We start from the raw sequence: 15,937 nt of genomic DNA, 5'->3' as shown, positions 1-15,937 counted from the left end.
CTCACTAGGATATACAAGAGCTAAGTCATGAAACACTGAAAATTTCTTGTGCAAACAATAAACCTATTTTTAAGATTTTCCTATTAAAAACCTTATCTACATTATTTTAGTCATTATTATATACTATATATCATGTATAGCATATTGTACCCATATATTAGTAATACACAAACAATTTAAATCATGATACAGCTTTAGATTCTGCTTTACTATATTTTCAAAAAATAAGGACTTATTTTGCTCCAGGAGACACATTAGTTCTATATAAAATCATACATTTGAGAGATTAGAATGCTTACCTTTATCCATATTTCCAGGGGATGCAGCATTTAAATCACCAAACTGCAAAATAAACAATAAAAAGTGTGGACGCAGTCCTACACAAACATGACCTTAGAGTATGTATGATGGAGTCAGGACTATGCTCCAGTGGCTTGGGGGTAGTATGAAAGTGTGTGCATGTGACTGCAGTCACATCCATAGTATACCAGTTCATTTTCCATTCCATCACATTCTTGTTCATATTAAGGAAATTAACATTAAAATAAAAATCCTCAACAATTAAAACAATGAAATATAAACTTAAGCATATGTTTTAGGGTGACTTATGTCAGGGCCTTTGTTGCTTTGAGTGAGATATTTCTATGATGTAGAATGCCAAAAGCTATGACTGGTATTCATTTTTGAACTGCCAATATTTTAACCAAAAGCTCTTAAAAATTCCCCTAAGACGACTGTTTATTCAGCTGGAAGAAAAATGAAGGGGCATCACTAAAAGCAGTTACAGTATTGCAAATCTATATGTAAGGTAGATAAATGGCACTACTGAAAATAGGGCTTACAGTTATTACAGCTTATTATGGCAACTAATTTACTTATACAAAAACAAACTGAAAAGTTGCTCAGAAGTAAAAAGTGCAACCTTCCTTCCTCCCTTTCCTTGTCTGAATCCTCTATCCTTCTCTTAAATGAGAAGCAGCAGAGCATAATTTGATAAGTGAATCTCAAATGAAAGGAGTACAATATTTAGATAAATATATTTCTAACCATACCTGATTCAGTCCTTTTCAGAAGTACAGAAAGATAAAACTGTAATTCAGCAAACACTAAACTGGCATAAGCAGCGGCAGTCCCATTCTCCCAGATTCCCTCACATACACTTCCTCCCCTCCCCATACCCATCCTTTCACATGGATATGTTCACATAACCATGCAAAGAGCCACATGACAGAACTGACCCAAGAGAAAAATAACCAGTTTTAATCAGGTTATTTTTCATGGGATGGATCCTCTGATCCAGTTAACCACAGGACTGCCTGAGTACTTGTGCCAGCATCAGTGTCCAAAGGTAGGGGGATGGGAGAAGAGGAGACAAAGAATGCTTTTCTCAGCTGCAAAACCAGTTTATGCTGGTTTAAAGTGCTTGTCAGACTAGCCTTAGTCTTTCTCATTTTATTTCAACCACAGTCAGTAAAGGCAGAGAAACACAAGAAGGCATGCAGTTAATGAATATTTATGGTTTCTTCCCTGCCCCCCTCTCACCTCTAAAAGCTTTATATTACTTATTTTCTAAGAACATATCCCTCTTCAGTTTACCAAAACATTATAGAAGGTCCCACAATACACCAAAAACATTATATTTAACATATACCATGTCTGTCAAGAACACAAGAATGTAGCAACATTACACTTTTGCTATACCTTGCTATAAATATAATGGCAGAGTTTAATCAAATATCCAAGCTGTTGGTGAGTCACTAATCAGAAATAGTCATTTATTTTTTCTAAAACATGTTATATTACATTACATGAAATCATATGACAAATTAAAATGAGACTCCACATCTCTATGAAAAAGTACATCTTTTTTATAATATTTAATGATACTATTTAATATATCTTGAGGGAAGAATGATATATCAAGTCATGCAAGGTGACTTGCAACTTATCAGTAAAATAAAACACGATACAATGACCGTCAAGTATAAAAACATTAAGCTTTAGTCAGGTGAACCATCTATCATATTTCCACATCTACCAGCTTTCCAACACCTGGAAAGTATGATTACTTGATGATAACTCATCAAGGATAACGTGAATTCTTAAGCAACTCGCACAAAATTAAAGGTTAGGTGAGCTACTGAAGAAAAGAGGCCTAAAGTAAACTTCACCTTGCACATACCATAGACACATATAAGATACACTGATTGTGAATTAAGAGTTTTGCTCTGTTTATTTTAAACAAATAGACATATTTTCATGCCTATATTTCAATGCTATGTCCCACTCCTGCAAGTACTTCTGTGCTACTTTCATTTCATGCATGTGAACAGTACCATTCAAGCAAAACTAACTTCTGCATGTGAGCCACCCTTCTGAAGTCAATGGGACTACTCACTTGTGTGAATTTTGCGTGTGTGTAAATATGTGTAAACAGATCCCTGAAAGCAACAGTTTCTATTATTCTGTTCCTTTATTTTTTTCATATGAACTACTTAGTTTTCCAGAATCTAAAAAAGTAGGTTTCTACCTAGTAGGTTGACCTGTGCACTCCCCCCCCCCTTTTTTTTTTAAATTGTACACAAACTTAGGCACCAGAATCTATATGTAGATCTCTAAATGAGCAAGCTCCTTTGCAGAAAATCAGTGTTAGAAGTCAGTGTGATTTTAGCACTCGGGGGGGGAGGGAGGGGAGGGGAGGGGAGGAGGAATCAACCAAGGAAACATGGATTAAGGTATATAACTTTAGAAACCCAAATTTGAAGATGCCGAGATGTTTGCAACTCAATCTGCAACGGTTAAATGTTAAAAAAAATTGCAGATACATATCAAATTCATCACTAAATCCACCAATCCAGTGTCTTGCAAATTATCTTACCTCTCCCATAACTGCGATAGGTGTCTCTCCTGTTGCCTGAGCAACACGATGTTCTACTAAGTAAAACATGTATTCATCATAAAGCAAGCGGATCAGATGAAAAGAGCCAAAGCTAGCAGCACTGCGTAAGGTTAAATCTCGAATCACCATTGAGCTATTTAAATATGGAAAAAAAATATTTATGAAATAAATATCACAATCCTTTAATCATTTATTCATATGGAATATGCACTTCAAGAACAATATTATTAAAAGTAATGCTATCCAAACACATCTGATTTATCGTGCCTACAGAAAGAAGTGTCCAGGAAAGGCAAATATTTGCCTCTCCTCTTTCTCTGAAAGCATTGTTGGAACCACATTACACAACTAGTAGCTAGATTTTCAAAAAGACAGGAAGGGTTTTGTTTTGCGTTTTTTTTTGGTATATGCACAATTACCAATATGTGAGCATATGTAAAAACTGACCTTAGTGGAAGAAAGTTCTTTGTTAAAAACATAAACAATAAAATTGAATTAAGATTATTTAATTTTAAACAAAGTACTCCTTCAAAATATACTGCCTGTTGTGCTCACATTTCCAGTACAAAGGTTTTTTGGTATGATTTTTAAACTTTACATTTTGCAAAAGTAGGCTTGTGATTTTATAATAGACAAATGCAGATTGTAGATGAAAACATACATATGATACCCTCAAAAAGTAGATGCTACAACATATAATTTTGAAATAACTAGCATTACTCTGATAACTGATACAGTAGCAGCTGACATGGAATATTTGTCTTTATGTTCTTTTTACACATAAGAAAAGATTTTGTTTTCCCTAAATAATAAAAATAGAAGTCATGACATTTTAATAAAGTGTTAAGAATATTGGCTTTAAAATTGTATAGCTATTCACCCCAAAGGGTTTCATAGCATGTTTCCAACTTGGAATAAATTTCTAATCTCATTATATTTGCACAAGGCCTTAAATAAAATACAAGGAACATTTCATTCATTGCTGAGTTGCACATAGCCATGAGTTTAATGTTAACAATGCTAATTTTTCTGGAAAAAAAAGGCTCTTCATTCCTTAACTATTGTCTGATCTAAATTTTGTTAACATTATTACAACATACAGTTCAGCAAATAATTAAATAGTTAAAATATTTTAGAAGACTATTAAGTACTACCTGTAGAAAGACCATTTTAAGAGAAATTGCCGTGCTGCTTTAGGAAAGCTGGGTCTTCCTTCATATGGTTTCAATGCTTGCATCATTACATTATCGAGCCAGGCAGCCCACTGCTCCAGAGTGCTCTGCTGCTGAAGAGTCATCTTGAAATCTGTTTCTAGTCTTTGAACCATATTGTCATCACACTGGCATACCCAGGAAGCCTGCTCCTGTTAAAACACATGGCAAACATGAAAGCAAAACACAAAATGTAAATTATTCTTAAAGATTGAACAATTAAATGAAAAGGATGAAATACACTTACTAGGCAAACTAATGAGCATTTTTATTTTCATGTCTCTTTCAATTTTGTTGGAAGAAAATGAGAGTAAGGAACCCAAAGTATAAAACCAGGTATCAAATAAAGCACTAAAATAAAATACAATGGAAAACCACACAAATACATTGCAATGTTCCATATTAATTTTCATGGGGAAAAATCAACTTCATAATTTTTTCTAGCAAAAATTTCAGTAATTGTCAGGTTTCTTGGGACTACAGGCACAACAAGTGGAAAAAGCATTCATATGGGAGAGAGTAATAAAGAGGAACCAAGAAACCAAAGCACCATGGTTCCTCTTGCTTTGAAGGAGTTGAGACAAAAGACAATTTCTGTTACATTTCTAATCACCTCACTTAAAAAAAAAAGTTTTGTTTTGTAGGCAAAAAAGGGTTGTTTTGTTTGCCCATAGGCTGTAATATATTATACATTGCTTAATGAGTAATATAAGTTGCACACAAATGGACAAACGGTCCATGTACAATAATGAGGAATTCAGTCTTGGTGTTATCATGGAAGGTGATTACATTGCATTTTTAATTTTAAATAAGGCCAATAGGACACTTCTGTTGGATGAAACTTGGAGAAAACCAATATAGAATTACTACAGGCCATATGCTTAAACTCTGGCTATCATGCTAAGTTAACATTTCAACATTCACAGACCCTGTATCTTAACACAGAACAATATTTAATATACCATATCTTTGGTCACGTACTAGATCTTAGATAATTTACGCACCATTATACAATATAACTAATACTATACTAATGATACTGTCTTTAAAAATAAACTTAATGAAACAATCTCTACTAGAAATAGTGTTGTATGATTAATAGTTTTTAATGGAAGATCAGAAGCTATGTTACTCTCCAAGATTTCATCTTCAGGCATCATTCATGCTGTTCATTCTAAGAACACACGTAGTCTACACTTTCATCTGCATTAAATAAAGATTGGCAGAACACATGGTCTGGTATTTTTCTCTTCAGAGAAAATAGAAATGGATAATGGCTCTGAAGTTTTATTTTCCTTAAGGCTAAAGTGTAAACTGGCAAGTTTGTATTGAATCGCTGCATATACAAAATCAGCAAAATATTCTCACTTTGCTTTCTTGATGGAATAACGAGAACTAATGATAAAGTTAAAATTTTGGGGGAAATAACACTTAAAAAAAAGTCTATTGTTTAAAGCCACACTTTACCTGGACATTGGCAAAATCAACACGGTTGAGATCATTGAGCATCTGGTTGATTTGAGAAGTGTTCTGAAGCACAGCACGAGCTGCCTGAGCCAGGTGATTAAGAGATGTGTATCTTCGCAGAGTCTGGGCAAAGGCACTTACAGTGGCAACCTATGAAAAAATCCATTTATCTTAACATATTGTACTCATCATCAACTGATCCTCTGATTCTTCTACCTTCATGTTAATATTTCTGTATTAATTTATGAGCCCTCAGATGTTGTAACTCACATATAGTAAATAATGTTTTCCCTATTAATTTTTTTGGCAAAACAAAGTTATTTCCTATCCTATTGTTTCATGTTTGAAGTTCAACCTAAACATGACATTTAGCATAAAAATTTAAAATGCTGCTACTTTTAATGTCATTCAGTGTGCTGTTTCATAAAGTGAAGAAAACTGCAGTAAGCTTTGTTTACCTTGGTTTGTATCATTCTCTGTGGAATATTGTTCATGGCACTGGAAAGCCAACCTTCAAGGCTTTTTGCAAAATTGCGAATGGCTTGGGTCAAGGCACCTAAACATTAAAGAATAAAAATAGAACTAAAAAGGTGGCAAGGTGTCTGTCTTGAAACTTCTTGCATCCTCAATACTTAAATATTGCACATTAAGATCTGCTACATTTATTGTCTCGTAGACTTATCCAGTCTAGGTTTGTAGCCCCCCCCCCCCCCCCCAAGCAATAAAGGATGTTGATAAACCAAAGTAAGTTCAGCAGAGGACCACTGAGATGGTTGGGGACTGGAGCACATGCCCTACAAGGAGAGGCTGAGGGAACTGGGATTGTTTAGCCTGGAGAAGAAAAGGGTTATGGGGGGACCTAATAGCAGCCTTCCAATATGTACAAGGAGTTCATCAAGATGACAGCCAGGCTCTTCGCAGTGGTGCATGGCAGGAGAATGAGAGACACTGGGTATAAATTGAAACAAAAGAGGTCCTGACTTGTGAAAAAGCTTCTCCTTCTATCCATGAGGACAGTCAAGCAGTGAAACAGGTTGCCCAGAGAAGCTGTGCAGCCTCCATCACTGGAGGTTTTCCAGACCCAACTGGATAAAGCCCTGAGCAACCTGGTCTGAATTCAGTATTGATTTTGCTTTAAGCAGGAGGTTGGACTAGAGACCTCTTGAGGGCCCTTCTAACCCGAATTATTCTATGATTCCATATTGCATAATAATGCAACAATTATTTTGTTTTTAATTTAAGTAGCAGAACTGTCCTCTTTAGACTCTTTCAAGAAACCTATGATCAATAGTGAAAATTGTTTTGGGCATTCCTAGAGGTACATCAGTAATTGCAACAATTGTTTCCTATCTGCTGAAAACTATCATGAGTTTTCAGCCTTCAATTTTGCCTAAATGCTTTTTCTTTTAAACAGCAAAACTTTGCAGAAAATTGTAATTATTGCAATACTGCAGTTTCCTCAAGTACCCTGAACCATTGCCATCATGCTGTTTACTTTAGTTTTGAAGAACAAAATGCCATGTGCAGTGTTCAAAGACAGTATCAAGCATCAATATATAAAAAGGCGTTTAACTAGCAGAAGGTGGGATTGCTCTTACTGCTGTGAAATCTCTGCTTTTTTTTTTTTTTTTTTTTTTCCTCACTGCAACAGCTGCATAACTGCTGAGAGGCCTATGCAGACTTGGAGAAAAATTGCATAGCTTTGTAGTTGAAGCTGTTGCACCAACCTGCATTTCTGGAGGAAAAAAAAAAAAAGTTTTAATTTATAAGAGGAGGAGGAAGGGAAATGTGTCCTTAAGGAACGGCACTTGGAAAAGGAAACCAGAATTCTTGAGTAGTAAAAACCTCACTTTCCCATACCTCTCACTTGCTCCCTCACATAAAGGTGATTTTTCATTACGTCTCAACAGAAGCAGTCCAAGTAAAGACTGTGTTTTGTTTATGAGGCAAAACACCATCTTTGGTAGAGTAAGAAGTAATGGTAAATGGAAGTCACCTAATATGAGAAATGTCCTTTTACAACTTGAGTAATCAACAAACCCCATTATTATTAAGAACTTCTGCTAGGAAAGTGGGTCAACTCACTTAAAATTAAGAAATATTTTATTCTTCACAGCATCCTTTCTTCAAATTTGTAGTGGTAACCAGTAGTAGGTACTGTTTATGTAACTTCCCCCAAATTTGGATGCTCATCTGAAATTTAATTTGGACTTACAAAACTTCTGTATTAGCTGAATACTCTATGGGAACGGGCTTTTTGGCTTTTTTTTCCTTGAGGTTTCCAGGCAAAGAACAAACTTTCTTCTGCCCTGTCAATCATCTAACCCACTTGTGCTGCTATGTAAACATTTTTCTGTGCACTTAATAGTTAACTATGCATTCACTCATGTTAATTTATTACCTGCAAAATAAGAAAAGGCAAAGTATAAGGAATACTGTAAATAACATGTCACCAATATTTAGTTATTTAAGGAAAATATTACTTTTTTCCTGGACAAATACTATGTAAAAAAACTAACATAACATCTTTTTCACCCAACTGTATCACAGAATGATCTGCTTTAAAAATAAGTATGGAAAGAAGCAGCTCAGTGACATCTTGATTAAAAAAAAAAAGGTTTTAGCTATAAAGAAAGAGGAGCAGATAAGAGGAAATATAAATTCTAAAGAAATAATATTCCCTCTAACTAAACTAGATTAGAGGACAGTGATATATAGAGTGAACATGAATTTCTAATGAGCTCTAAAGATAATATATTAAATTCAAGAATTTTGCTGTCCTCTGTCTTTTAAGTACAGTGGTTAACATACCAAAGGCCTAAGCATTTACATCCTCCAAACATTCTTCAAGTTGATCTGGCTATAATCCCCAAAACCATCTTCCAAAGAATCTCAAGAACAATCTGGTGCAAAATAAATGGCCTGAATTCATTCTGATAGTTTGTAAAATGTTACTAAACACATTAAATGATGTAGCAAAAGAAGTTACAAGGAGAACATTTGTTTTGAATAAGCATTCAAAAAGCTTGGGTTCTCATCTGAAATCTCTCATACACAAATCTCACAAAAACAAGATTTTTGCAGTTTTTCCAGTACTTGCAATTGCTGAAATTGGGAAATACAATGTTAAAACATGTTGAACATAACTTCTCTGCCTGGAATAGGAACTCCCAGACATGTTTGTTACTGTCCATCCTGTCACTTGTGAAGGGATAAAAAGGCCATTCTCACGAAAAAGCATCTACTGCCAGTATTACACAATGGCTCTGGTCTTTTGCTAGAGTCGTTAGATAATAATAAACTTTATTCCTGACTCAAGTGCAGAGTGTTTGACTTCTTTTTAAACAAAGAAATTTGGCTTTTTACCAACACAGTATTTTTTCATTCATTTTGTGGGCCCTAGAAAGTAATCACAAACATTTCAACTGACACAATTCAACTTAGAGGTTGTTTTTCAAAAGTTTTTCCTCACTGTTAATTTCTTTTATGGTAATATTTATTGGGTAGGTGTGTAACAGAGTAGGGTTTTTCTTTTTTTTTCAAAATAAAAATACTGAAAATCTGGTAAAGAAAAAATATGAAACTTAAAAAAAAAGAATTATCAGTTTATGTCCTTACTAAGTTAACACTTTTCCCTAATTTTTTGGCCAACTGCAGTTGGTACCTTTCCAATTATCCAGAAAAAAAGAAACCTGCCTATGATGGCATTTTTCTACAAAGCAGTACTTGTAAATACTTTCCCAAGCTGCTGCTTACAACACTGCTAACAGAGGCAGTCACCAGATGCAGCAGTTTGCACAGAAGGCTTCACAGAAGGGAGCAGAAACTTTGCAGAGAACAGCATCCATGCGCTCAGCAATGATGATAACATGCCACAGTGCGTGGTCTCCAGCACAGTCTCCTGGGCAACTATCCCTGTAACATCAGAGGCCTCAATCCAGACTGAGCTCCTGCAGGAGGATGCAGCTCTCCGGCTGCAGGGAGTGCCTGGGGCCTCTCGCTGAGGCTGGGGCAGAGGGAGATGGTCTCCTTGTCTGTAGAAGGCATGTGGTGGTACAGGATCTGTGTTGCCAAGTAAAGTAGGTGTGGAAGGAGGTCAGCAGACTGCACAGTATCAGAAACGATGAGAAAGATCAACTGAATCTTCTCCAAGACCCTGCTGACTGAACCTTCAACTGTAATGAAAGAATGTCAGGCAGAGTCTGTGCTTATTGGGTTGGGAAATAGAGACTCCCATAATGATGACGACTGGCACCTTGTGACTTCTGGCACCAGGAGGAAGGCTCCTTCTCTACCTGCATATTTCCAACTAAAGAACAGGTTCAGTGCCCTCATAGCAGATGAGGGGCTCTGTCCAATGAAGCATCTGAACAAGCTGAGCCTGAGCCATACAGCAGCACCAGGAAGAAGTGTCAAGCAATAACACTGCAAGATTCCCTGCCACAGGGGATGGGGACCCCTACCGGCTGACCTGACCAGCTGCCTAGGGAGGTTAGCTGCTTGCTGGGGGCTTGGAGTCAGAATATTGTGGAAAGACTGACAAGGTTTGTCCAGTTCTCGGACTATTACTCATTGCTACTCTTCCACGTGGGCACCAACAACACTGCCAGGGGAGAGCTGGACCATATCAAGGGTGACTACATGGCTCTGGGGGTGATAGTCAAGGGCATGGGGGCCCAGGCAGTGGTCTCCTCAATCATGCTGATGAGGGGGAAGGGCTTGAGGAGGAGTGGAAGGATCCTATAGGTCGACAATTGGTTGCACAGCTGGTGTCACCAACAGGAATTTGGTTTCTATAACCAAACCCTCTTTGAGGAGCAAAGACTGATAGGAAGAGATGGGATCCACCTGACCAAGTGGGGCAAAAGCATCATTGCCAACAGGCTGGCCAACCCCGTGAGGAGAGCTTTAAACTAGGAATGACAGGGGAAGTGAGGAAGTGGTGGACTGGGTTGGAAAGCAAAGGGTGCAGGGTGATATATACAAAAGAGACCTTGTAATCAGCAAAACAGGGCTGAAGGAGGCCCAACCAGAGTGGATGCACACAAATAAGGAAGTGTCTACAGGATGGCATTATGGTGAAAGCTCTCATACCTTTTTTGGGAAATCAGCACAACCAAGTGCCTCTCTGAAGTGCCTGTACACTAATGCATGCAGCATGGGGAACAAACAGGAGGCATTAGAAGTCTGTGTGCAGTTGCAGGGCTACGATCTCACTGGGATCACGGAGACGTGGTGGGATAGCTCACACGACTAGAATGCTGCAATGGATGGCTACAGGCTCTTTAGGAAGGACAGGCCAGGAAGGATTAGAGGGCAGACCAGCACAGGCAATGTTGTGGTGGGTGTCTGCTACAGTTCGCCTGATCAGGAAGAGGTAGATCAGGCCTTCAGAACTCTGGAAGAAGCCTCATGTTCACAGACCCTGGTCCTAATGGGGAACGCGATCCACCCTGATATCTGCTGGAGAGACAACACAGCAGGGCACAAGCAATCCATGCAGTTTCTGCAGTGCACTGATGACAACTTCCTGACAAAGGTGATGGAGGAGAGCTGGTTGATGTTCAAGGATCACCTCCTCCAGACTCAAGATTGGTCCATCCCAACAAGCAAGAAATCAAGCAAAGGGGGCAGGAGGCCTGCATGGATGAACAAGGAGCTCCTGACTGAACTCAAACATAAAGAGGAAGCGTACAAGAGTTGGAAGCAGGGTCAGAGGAGCCAGGAGGAATATAGAGACACTGCGTGAGCATGCAGGGATGGGGTTAGGAAAGCCAAAGCCCCTCTGAAGGTGGTGGGAGGGATGTGAAGGGCAGCAAGAAGGGCATCTATAGGTATATCAGCAGCAAAAGGAAGACTAGGGAAAATGTGGGCCCACTGCTGAATGTGGCTGGGGCCCTGGTGACAAAGGACACAGAAAAGGCAGAGGTACTGAATGCCTTTGCCTCAGTCTTTACTGTTAAGACCAGCCTTCAGGAATCCCAGGCCCCTGAGACCAGTGGGAAAGTCTGGAGCAAGGAAGACTTGCCCTCAGTAGAGGAGGATCAAGTCAGGGAACACTTTAAAAAACAAACAAACAAACAAAAACTGGACATAAGGCCATGGGACCTGATGGGATGCACCCATGATTGCTGAGGGAGCTGACCAATGTCGTTGCGAGGCCACTCGATTATCTTTGAAAGGTCATGGTGATCGGGAGAGATTCCTGAGGACTAGTAGAAAGCAAATGTCACTCCTATCTTCAAGAAGGGCAAGAAGGAGGATGCGGGGAACTACAGGCCAGTCACCTTCACCTCGATCCCTGAGAAGGTGATGGAGCAAATAATCCTGGAAACCATTTCCAAACATATGAAGGACAAGAAGGTGATTGGGAGTAGTCAGCATGGATTTATGAAGGGGAAATCATGCTTGACCAACCTGATAGTCATCTACAATGAGATGGCTAGCTCAGTAGATGAGAGGAGAGTGGACAATGGATGTTGTTTATATTGACTTTAGCAAGGCTTTCAACACTGTCTCCCTGTCAGGGAGCAGCAAGGGCCGGCTACTCCCTAAGGGATGGGGAGCTAGGAGCTGAGCAAGATGATACGCAGGGCAGGGGCCTCAGCAGCCAGGGCCCGGTCCCACAGTACCTGAGCAAGGCAAGCAGGACACACCCAGAGATGGTAGCCAGGTTCAACCAAGAGTCCAGATCATGAGGCAAGTTCATGGTGATGAGGCAGGCCCGAGGTCAAGCTGGCAAGTCAATCTGCAGGTCAGAATCAGGTCTGGTGAGGATAACAAGGGTCAGACATAGTCTAATGATCGGCTGGGCAGGTCCATAGTGACAAGGCAGGTCCAAGGTCAAGCCAGGAAGCCAGTTGGGGTCTAGATCAATGGGGTCTATGGCCAGGCACAGGCATGGCTGTGGTTGAGCTGGAGACCAGTACTCCTACAACATAGCTCAGGCAGGGACTGAAGGCCTAAGCTTAAAAGGGGCTCCTGGGCCCATGGGCAGAGGGTGTGGGTGGTGGCTCCAGGTAAGGCTGGTGAGGGCCATTAAGGCCTATAAGTGCACTCAGGGCCCTGACACTCCCATAACATCCTCACAGACAAAGTGATGAAGTACCGTCTAGGTAAGTGGACCATGAGGTGGATTGCTGGACTCAAAGGGTTGTGATCAGTGGCATAAAGTCCAGCTGGAGGCCAGTCACTAGTGGTGTACCCCAGGGGTCGATACTGGGGCCAGTACTGTTTAACAACTTCATTAATGACCTAGATGACAGGATGGAGCGTGTACTCTACAAGTTTGCAGATGATACCAAATTGGGGGGGGGGGGGTAGTTGATACACTGGAGGGCAGGGTTGCTACTCAGAGGGACTTCAACAACCTTGAGAAGTGGTCAGAGAGGAACCTCATGCAGTCCAGCGAAGGGAAAGGCCATGTCCTGCACCTGGGGAGGAATAACCACATGCACCAGAACACACTGGGGATTGACCAGCTGGAAAGCATCTTGGCAGACCCAGAGGGTCCTGGTGGACAAGTTGACCGTGAGCCAGAAATGCACCCTTGTGGCAAAGAAGGCCAACAGCATCCTGGTCTGCATTAGGCAGAGCATTGCCAGCAGGTTGAGGGAGGTGCTCCTCCCCCTCTCTTCAGCTCTAGTGAGGCCACACCTGGAGTGCTGTGTCCAGTTCTGGGCTCCCCAATACAAGAGAGACATGGAGCTACTGGAGCGAGGCCAGCAAAGGGCCATTGCAATGATTAAGGGACTGGAGCATCTGACATAGGAGGTGAGGCCAAGAGAGCTGGGATTGTTTAGCCTCGAGAAGAGAAGGCTCGGGAGAATCTTATCAACGCGTTTAAATACCTGATGGTAGGGAGTAATAAGACAGAGCCAGACTCTTTTCAGTGGTGCCCAGTGACAGGATGAGAGGCAATGGGCACAAACTCAAATACAGGAAATTCCGCTTAAACATAAGAAAAAAAGTTTTTTACTGGGAGGGAAGTCAAACACTGGACCAGGTTGCCCAGAGAGATTGTGGAGTCTCCATCCTTGGAGATATTCAAAAGCTGCCTGGACACAATCCTGGGCAACCTGCTCTATGTGACCCTGCTTTGAGCAGGGGGGTTGGACTAGATCTCCAGAGTTCCCTTCCAACCTCAACTATTCTGTAATTACAGCTGAAATCACCATGGCAGAAGCTGTAATTTACACTATCAAAAATAGCTTTGTTAGCTATAAGGATAGTTGAGGCTCTATGTCTTAAACTATTAACCCAACTTTATAAAGTGACTATTGTTTGGTTCATAGAAAGGATATAAAACTTAGTAATTACAAGGATTATACTGGATTGTTAATAGGAAATTTCTTAATATTTAACACAACATACATGATGCAATAAATGCTTTAGGAAGGAATTTAACTTTCCCAGAAACCAATTTAAATTCATTCACTACCAAAAGCAGCCATAAAAAATAAAATGCTTGAGCAACAATGGATACTATTAAAATCAACTTTGAAAACAAAGCTATATTCCTGATAATGGTCAGTTGGCCATAATACTACATTCAGTTGCTGAGTCCTTCACACTGGACATAGGACAGAAAGTATAGTAGACTGGAATAATAAACAAGACTAAAAGAGATTGACAATGTTATGTTGGTTTAATAGGCATCAAACCTGATAAGTTACTGATCTTAGCAGCCATTGATAAGACAAATGTTTAAGTATCCAAAAATGAAATTACAAAGAATAGAATAACTAGAGGTTTTATATATAAAGCCTTAAACGAAAGCCTACTGAAGTCAGTGGAAAGACTGACTGACATCAATAGACTCTGGCTCAGGGCCATAGTGCATTCACATCTGTCAGGTAGACTAGAGCGTCTGTGTAAAGGAACACATTTTTATCTTAAAAATAATAAAAACTTATGATTTGCAGTGACAAAAGCATCTTTCATAGGGAAATATATCCTGAAAACATCTTTCCTAAACGCAGTGAAATACCCAGTCTCCTTTTCTTTAAATACAATGCATACATCAACTAACTCTCAGTACACCTTCCTACTCAACAGAACTAAGGAAAGATGACACACTACCTTTTATATCCTTCCAAATCATTCACGGAAGTTTCTTGTGAGGCACAAAATCACCACCACATACAACACAACACAACACAACCTTACAGGATGTTATCTATGTTCAACTTACTAGGAATAGGTCTAAGGACATCAGGAATGAGAATCTCCACCAAAGCCTGGTACATCACATGGTCACAATTACACATCCATTTCAGAATAGACTCATTTTTGCACAGAGTAATCAGCTTTCCTTTTGGAAGTCGACTTTCTATTTCACTTAGATTGCTGGCGTGAACAAATGTAGCAAACAAATAAATGAAGGTGCATTTATATACAGATAAAATAAGTACAGTGGACTTTGAAATTTATTATTAAATAAAAACTTTATAAATGTCTCAATTACATCCAACAGAACTTCTTTAACTTGCTCAGATGAAATGGGAAAAATGGCCTCCAAAGTTCTGTTACAGCCCATAAGTTATGCAGAGGTATGATGATAATGGTCCTTTCAGTTTAAAGGAATAGGGAAGTATATTGCAAAAAGATACCTTAACTTTAGTCATCCAAACAAAGGAAAAAAGGGAAGACATATACAATCATTTCAATGCTGAAGCTTGACATATACCCACAGCCTATATGTCAAATACCAGACAACACAAATTTAACCTGAAAAACTACTGATATCAAAAATGGCTCTTAGCCTATATGTATATTTCTTTGATTTGACACCAGCTGTTATATTATGATGATAAACAGTAGAGACATGTACTGACCTCACTTCAGTAACAGTAGTGCCATCAGCTGGAGCAGAGGGAGAATAGCGCCAAAAAGTTTGCCACAATTTTTCTATCAGGCTAAACTGAAGGTTCACAATAACATCCAATATTGCCTAAAAACAAAACAAAACAAAAACAAAAAAGACCAAGTGCAAATAGTCTTCTACCTGGTTCCCCCCCCCCAACTCCTCCCAGGGGTATAGCTCCCCCCCAATCATTTTGTGTAACAACAGTAAAATGTATATTTCTAAATAAACAAATATCCTTTTTAATAACTTTCTTATCAATGAATTTTCCAACTATACACACTAGTGCACACAGAGACTCAGATCAGGCCAAGTGCAAATACAAGGAAGCCTCCAAAAAAGAGCCTAAACAAACATATCAGGAGAATTCACCTAAACAAAACTTTTAACATGATTAAACACAAAGGAAACCTGCTATTTCATTAATTTTGTTATTTCATTAAATGCTTTAAAGCACCTTCAACAATAATTTTAAAAGACACATTATTCAATATG

General features: G+C 39.2%; 1 protein-coding gene across 4 annotated transcripts in view; it reads right to left on the bottom strand.

Moving 5' to 3' along the window:
- Positions 1-15,937, bottom strand: part of LOC135324161 (transcription factor RFX3-like) — a 64,373-nt gene that overhangs the window by 7,573 nt on the left and 40,863 nt on the right. For all 4 annotated transcript variants that reach the window (XM_064499785.1, XM_064499786.1, XM_064499787.1 and 1 more), the window contains 7 exons: positions 15,414-15,529; positions 14,771-14,925; positions 6,036-6,133; positions 5,578-5,727; positions 4,054-4,262; positions 2,879-3,032; positions 300-342 (listed from right to left, as the gene is read on the bottom strand). In XM_064499785.1, the coding sequence (XP_064355855.1) occupies positions 300-342; positions 2,879-3,032; positions 4,054-4,262; positions 5,578-5,727; positions 6,036-6,133; positions 14,771-14,925; positions 15,414-15,529 (925 nt within the window). The remainder of the gene's footprint in view (positions 1-299; positions 343-2,878; positions 3,033-4,053; positions 4,263-5,577; positions 5,728-6,035; positions 6,134-14,770; positions 14,926-15,413; positions 15,530-15,937) is intronic.

This window comes from Dromaius novaehollandiae, chromosome W (genome assembly GCF_036370855.1).
Source record: "Dromaius novaehollandiae isolate bDroNov1 chromosome W, bDroNov1.hap1, whole genome shotgun sequence".
NCBI classification, from domain to species: domain Eukaryota; kingdom Metazoa; phylum Chordata; class Aves; order Casuariiformes; family Dromaiidae; genus Dromaius; species Dromaius novaehollandiae.
This window is presented reverse-complemented; position numbering and strand designations above follow the sequence as displayed.